Raw genomic sequence first — 6,225 nt, 5'->3', positions numbered from 1 at the left:
ACCGGTCAAACCAAGTCAGCTGGCCCGGCCCGCAAACTAAATGGGCCGGCCTACTTAAGGCATGTCTCGAAAGCGGAATCTCACCATTCGAGAAGCTATGGAATCGTCGACCCCCTTACCAAGTAGACTATGAAGTCACTTTCGTTTTTTTGGTTGCGTATGCTATGTGTTTGCGCCCAGTCATCTACGAAGTAAATTCGACAAGAAAGCTATCCGATGTATATTCGTTGGATATGATAATGAGCAAAAAGGGTGGAAGTGTTGTGACCTGTGTGGGCCTACCATCTACCACGGTGTTTCAGTCGGTTAACGACGTTACCAGAGAGTTAACGGCGTCTATCACGTGTTAGTTTGCATGACGTCAGCAGTCGACGGCCTCCCGAAAACTCTTTTGCAACGGTCCAATTTTTCGTGGCCAAAGGGTGCCCAAATACGACGCACAGAAAAATCTTTGGCAATCCCTTACATGACGCACTATGCACCACAGAACCCATATCGTCGGGCTAGACTCATAGGCGACAAAAAAGGGCCATTACCTCACAAAAATTTGACATTATAGATCACAACTTTTCTTGTGGTGACATTCATCCTCATATATAACCATCTTAATCATAAATTCACAAATGGATGGAATAAAATTAGCACATCACATCTCACTAATCCTCTACATCTCCCGCGTCAGTGGGATCTACTCACACATGAGAGGAGAATAACATAATGATATCATAGCAATGTAAATAGAGTTCATCTCGATATTACCGTAGCAAGCCAGAATAGTTCAAGATAAAATCAAATGCAAACCAAGATGGAATAGAGGTTTCAATCCCTAATCTTACAAGTACGAATCTCTCTCTCTTTCTCTCAGTACAAGTGGGGTGTGATGGATGAAGTGGTGATCTTGATGAGATTGATCTTTGCTAGAGTCGAGGATGGTCTTCTCCCTCTTCAGATCCGATCTCCTCTGTTTTGGGGCGAATGGTGGCTGATGTGTTGTGTTTTTGTTGTTGTTGCCTTTACGAAAAAGGCTTGCCTTGATATGGGGAAGGCGGCGGCGCGCAGTATTGGCAGGTGGTACGGTCGGCCCCGCCCGTACGGTTGCCCGCTAAACCTTCTGGTGCGCCTGGATGGAAATGGCCTTTAAAGGAAATCTCTTTATTTCACTACAATCGGCTCATAAATGTTCTCGGATCCTCCATAAATGATGGTTTCGTGAAATGCATAAATAAAAATAAGGTTTTGTCTGGATTGTGATATTAACATTAGTTAAAACACGAATCCAATGAAAACCCAATGAAACCGAGTGATAGATGGTGAAGAATTCGTAATAAAAAGCATCGAAATTTGGAGCTATCAGCCGCCTCCTCCTCTGAAAACGCATCAGGGGATCTTGTTATAGGAATTTTTAGGCCGAGACGGAGATCCTAAGATCGATGAAGACGGACGGTTGTAGACGCTCGAGGCCCAAGTTGGACCAGGTGGCACAGTCCCACATGCTAACAGCACCACTTGGGCCATTTTGGCCTTCGTGGCTCTCCTCTATTTCTCCAAAAGCCCAGGGTCTTCTCCTTTGATAAACAATGCTCTAGGAAAAAAACCAAGTCCAATTACTCTATATCGGACCCCTGAAACTTAAAAGATATGCAAAACATGGGTTTCATGTTTGAAGAGTTATAAACCAAATAAAGAGGGTCATTGAAAAATACCCAAAAATCAATGCAAAACATGTTTATAACAACTAATAACATGCAAAACGTTGGAATATGTAACAATAAACAACAAAGTTCATGTATGCATTTTATATGCATTAGCGCGCGAGCATCACCTCCCGCGGCGGGGCTCCCTACGAGGACATGGCCTCAACATTCATGGCCTCAACATTCCCTGGATCCTCCAAACCGTTGAAGCTAGATCCTAGGATCTGGCCTCCCTTGATAAGGACATTCCTCATTACTGGGTGGGCGGATAGCAAGTTAGGGGTTAACCGCGGATCTACACAGAGGCGGGAGGAGAAAGGGAGGGGGCAAGAAATTATGCGGTGGCTCTTTGTTTTGTACTAGAAGCAACGGCCATGGCTCCTGCCTGGCGACGAAGCTTAATCGGGACGGCCGCAAAGAACCCTAGCCTGGAGAGTTCTCTTTGGAAGAAGAGAAGAGAAGGGTAAGGTGGGCGTTGGGTTGTGGAGCGGGGTCCTGACTCGATGGTTCAACGGTTTGTTTGGTGTTGTTTTGCTTACTTTTCATTTTCCACATACTATTCATTTTACCTTGAGTCGGTGCTCAGCGACAAGACTCTTCAATACACTTACACTTTTTACTCCATCTGTATATAAATGAATAACTTAGCTTAGTCTAAATATCTTAGATTTGTCCAAATTTTGATGTATTTATACACTAAAAGTTTCTATATGTATCTGAATTTTGACAAATCTAACACATCTATTTATGGACAGAGATAGTAGTACTTACTTCTAAAATAGTACTGTACATGGGCTAAAGGAAAAGCCACATCACTTCATCAACATGAGCTAAAACTTACATGAACTGTAAGTCTGTAACATAAATAGGTTCGGAGATTTAGTCCAAAAAAAGGTACACCGTACACCCCCAGAATATATTATGTTAGAATAACACCCATTTTTATGATAACCACAAGTATATTCCCAAACAGTTAAGAAAAAAAAAAGTATGTTCCCAAAGCAATGGCATGGCCAGATTCCACACCCAAAAAACTTGTAAATTGCACAACTACTCGATCCACTGGAAGTCAAACCTTGCAAACACATGCATATTAATTAGTGTCGCGTAGCCGAAACCAGAAATGCAACGGGTCGATTACTTAAATCATCCTCCCGTCGCCGCCGAGACGGTGACGGCGCCGAACCATCGGGAGCAGGTATAGACGGAGCAGAAGGCCTGTAGCGTGGTGAGCATCAGCATCATGATGGCGGCGAGGAAGGTGAGCAGCTGCCACGAGTTGAACACGTACTTCCTCAAGAACCGCTTCGTCTTCACGCGCCACCGGCCGTTGTAGTACCGGTTCATCTCCTCCACCGCCATGTCCACCGCCCGCACCTTCGTCAGCCGCGTCGACTTGCTCATCCCGTTCCATAGCTTCGTCACCTCGCCGTCGCTCTTCATCCGGTTCAGCACCACGCCGCGCTTCCGCAGCAGGGCCACGTCCCCGTCGCCGTCGATGATGCCGTTCATCAGCTCCGTGTACCGGGTGAGCACCAACGGGCCGGACGCCGCCGAAGACTCGTAGGCGACGAGGTTCCGGACCATCACCTCCGTGTTGCTGTCGACGGTCACCACCGGGAGGTGCAGCGTCGCCGTCTTGCCGTCGAAGCTGATGCTCGAGAGGCCACCGGTTGTGGCGGCTACCTGCACGCCGGCGTTGACTAGCTCGGTGACCGAAGGGACCATGATTTCCTCGATCAGCGGCGGTCGGCTCAGGTTGGACGACGTGGATGATGGGTCGACGCTACCGTCGGCGCCGCCGGACATGAAGAACGACTCGACGGGGTGCTTTATTCCGGACATCCCGGGCACGACGGTGAGCATCTTCCACGGCGCCTTCACCGCGAACGCGATCGGCTTCATTATGAGGTGGAGAGGGCCTCTCCCGATCTTCGACGCCACGCCCCACATCGCGGCGAACAGCTGCGCCACGTACTCGCCGCCGCCACCGGACGCTTTCTCGTCACCTCCTCTGCCGCCGCCGTTCTCCGGCTGCTCCTCGATGTCGTAGCTCTCGTCGTGGTCGTGTGCCTCCGCCGCGCCGTCCTCGGTTGGCTTGGGCACTAGCAGGTAGTAAAGCAGCTCGAGCAGGTGCGCATGCTTAGCGACGTCGACCGCCGGGAATTCGCCATTGACCATCTTGAACGGGTAGAGTTCCTTCATGAACCCGGTGACCATGCTCGCGAGCAGCTCGCCGGCCTCCTCCGGCGACGCGCACTGCGGCTCGAGAATCTTGCGTAGGAGGAATAAGGGGATCTGGTTCTCCAGCATGAGCATGTCCCGGAGTATGAGCCCGTGCGCCGACTTCCTCCCTGCAAAGTCCACCAGGTGCGCCATTCTCGACGACACCCTCCGCAGAGCCGGCTTGCCACTACCATCATCAGCGGCGGAGGCGTAGATCTGCAAGAACTCGAGGAGGAAGGCGCCATCGACGACCATCATCCAGGAGAGCGTCTCACCGCTGAAGTCGAGGTAGCGGTGGTAGTAGGCGCGGACCTTGCGCTCGAGGCGGTCGGCGATCTGGGCGACGAGGGCGTCGAGCTTGAGGCCTGCTGGGCGGAGGCGGCGCTGCGCGCGACGGGCAGAGGCGAGCTTGTAGCGCTCCATCTCGTACAGCTCGGGGCGCCAGTGGTGGTAGGGGCCGATGGCGATGAACTGGGGCACGTACGCCTCAGGCTTGTGCACCAGCAGCTGCTTGGGCACGTTGAACACCGACACCGGGATGCCGTTGTCGTCCTCGTCGTCGGCGTCCTCCGTCAGGGATTCCCGGATCTGCACCACCCACCGGAGCTCGTCGAACACGAGCGGCCGGCGACCGCTGCCGCTGCCCTCGTCGGAGCTGGAGGCCATAGAATAACTTCTATGCTCTCGCTCGCTAATTAAGTACGTGTGCAAGGCAGGGCAGTGTGCGTGTGCCTGTGCTGTGCCGCCACGACGTAAGAGCAGCTAGTTGTAGGTTGTTAAGCTCACCGATGGTGGCAATATATAGCTGTTACTAATGATAGATAGATACAACTGATGAAATTAGGATTTTAAATTTGACGCGGGAGACGCCGATAAGAACGTGGGAATTAAGAACAGTAACGGTCATGATCGAACTCCCGACATTTGGTGTTTCTTTTTGTTCTCTGTTTCTTGTTTGACGAACAAAATTACTTGATGTCTCTTTTTTTTTTCTTTATGTCTCTCTCTTGATCAATGGACATCGTTTTTCACATGTTTTCATTGTATAGACGGGGGCAGCCAAAAAGACGACGTACGTTGCTTTTCGGCCATATTGTGCTTGGCCAATAGTACGATCGATACTAGTGCCTTGGTGCAAAATCTGATCGATCACACAGAAGCCTAGTCACTAGCAAGCTAAGAGCAGGTCAACCTTTTACATTCTCCTCGATTGGTATCTTCTCTCTGGTAACCATCGCCCCGGCGGCCAGCTAGTGCAAGACAACGGCGGACTGAATTGCTGGTGGTAGTGGTGCTGAATTTGTTTGCTCCTTGTGTAGCAAGAAATAACCTATTAGCGGCGTGGCAAAATCGCAAATAGTGACATGTATGTGGCATATCACTGATATAGTGCCACTGATACTTGATAAATGTGACGTGCCATGGTCCATGGACACACCACCAGTAATTGAGATACTGGTGCAGTGCTAGAATAACACGCCACTCATGACAGAATAATGGTTGTGTGTCCTTATAGTGCCACGTCGGTACTATATTCCTCCCATGTGGGCAACTTTTGTCCCACACACCATTGACGTGTTTTCAAAAGTAACATGTCACCGGTAGTGTCTTACTAGTAGCGTTGGCAAATGGGCACGCCAATAACCATACCAGTGGACTTGGCTATCTTTGTAAGGGGTTGCATTGTGGTTTTGTTTCAACTTTTTATGTTAGTTAGATCTTAAAAACCTCGAAGATTTAGCCAACTTATTAAGTTTATTGCTATATTGATCTATTCAGTTGGGTTTACACGACCAATATCCAATGGAGATAGGGTTGACATAACGACGTTGCAGGACTTTGATGAAAAAAATAAGTACATATTACACCATTGATGAATAGGGAAGGGGAGGGATCCATGTTTGCCGTATGGTGCGTAGAAAAAAATGTTTGGTTAGGTTTTGTTGTTGAGACTATGTCGATGTGCCATTGATTGCGGTGATGTTGTCTCAAATAAATGTCTCCCGGATCCAATCCCGTCTTGGTGGCGCTTGGTTTATCGTTTCTGAGGAGCTCGTGAGCTTCTGTCTCCGATGGTCTTCATGGAAGACTACTTGGTTCTTCGTGTTGTTCGTCGTCACTAGTAGAATGTAACCCGCAGTTACTAGGGAAAAATCTTTAATATGTTAACAATGTTAAGTATTTTTTTTATTTATGTGGATATTTGTTCCTTCTTTTACCTTTTATTCTGATATACATAGTCGCTTAGACATGGACATATTCTTGTAGGCACAACGAATTTGTCCTCTTATTATTTTATTGAAAT

At 48.7% G+C, this 6,225-nt stretch overlaps 1 protein-coding gene across 1 annotated transcript; it reads right to left on the bottom strand.

The window, feature by feature from the left end:
- Nucleotides 1–2,584: 2,584 nt before the first annotated feature.
- LOC127317979 (putative UPF0481 protein At3g02645) lies at nt 2,585–4,673 on the bottom strand. The gene has a single exon (XM_051348588.2). It carries the CDS (start codon nt 4,584–4,586, stop codon nt 2,841–2,843), a length of 1,746 nt encoding a protein of 581 aa, XP_051204548.1. The 5' UTR covers nt 4,587–4,673; the 3' UTR covers nt 2,585–2,840.
- Between the last annotated feature and the right edge of the window lie 1,552 nt (nt 4,674–6,225).

This window comes from Lolium perenne, chromosome 7 (genome assembly GCF_019359855.2).
Source record: "Lolium perenne isolate Kyuss_39 chromosome 7, Kyuss_2.0, whole genome shotgun sequence".
In the NCBI taxonomy this organism is placed as follows: domain Eukaryota; kingdom Viridiplantae; phylum Streptophyta; class Magnoliopsida; order Poales; family Poaceae; genus Lolium; species Lolium perenne.
Note: the sequence above shows the minus strand (reverse complement) of the source record. Positions and strands in the feature narration are given on the sequence as shown.

Excerpts from the sequence above, each read along its gene's own strand:
- LOC127317979 (XM_051348588.2), bottom strand. The coding sequence starts at position 4,586 with ATGGCCTCCAGCTCCGACGAGGGCAGCGGCAGCGGTCGCCGGCCGCTC.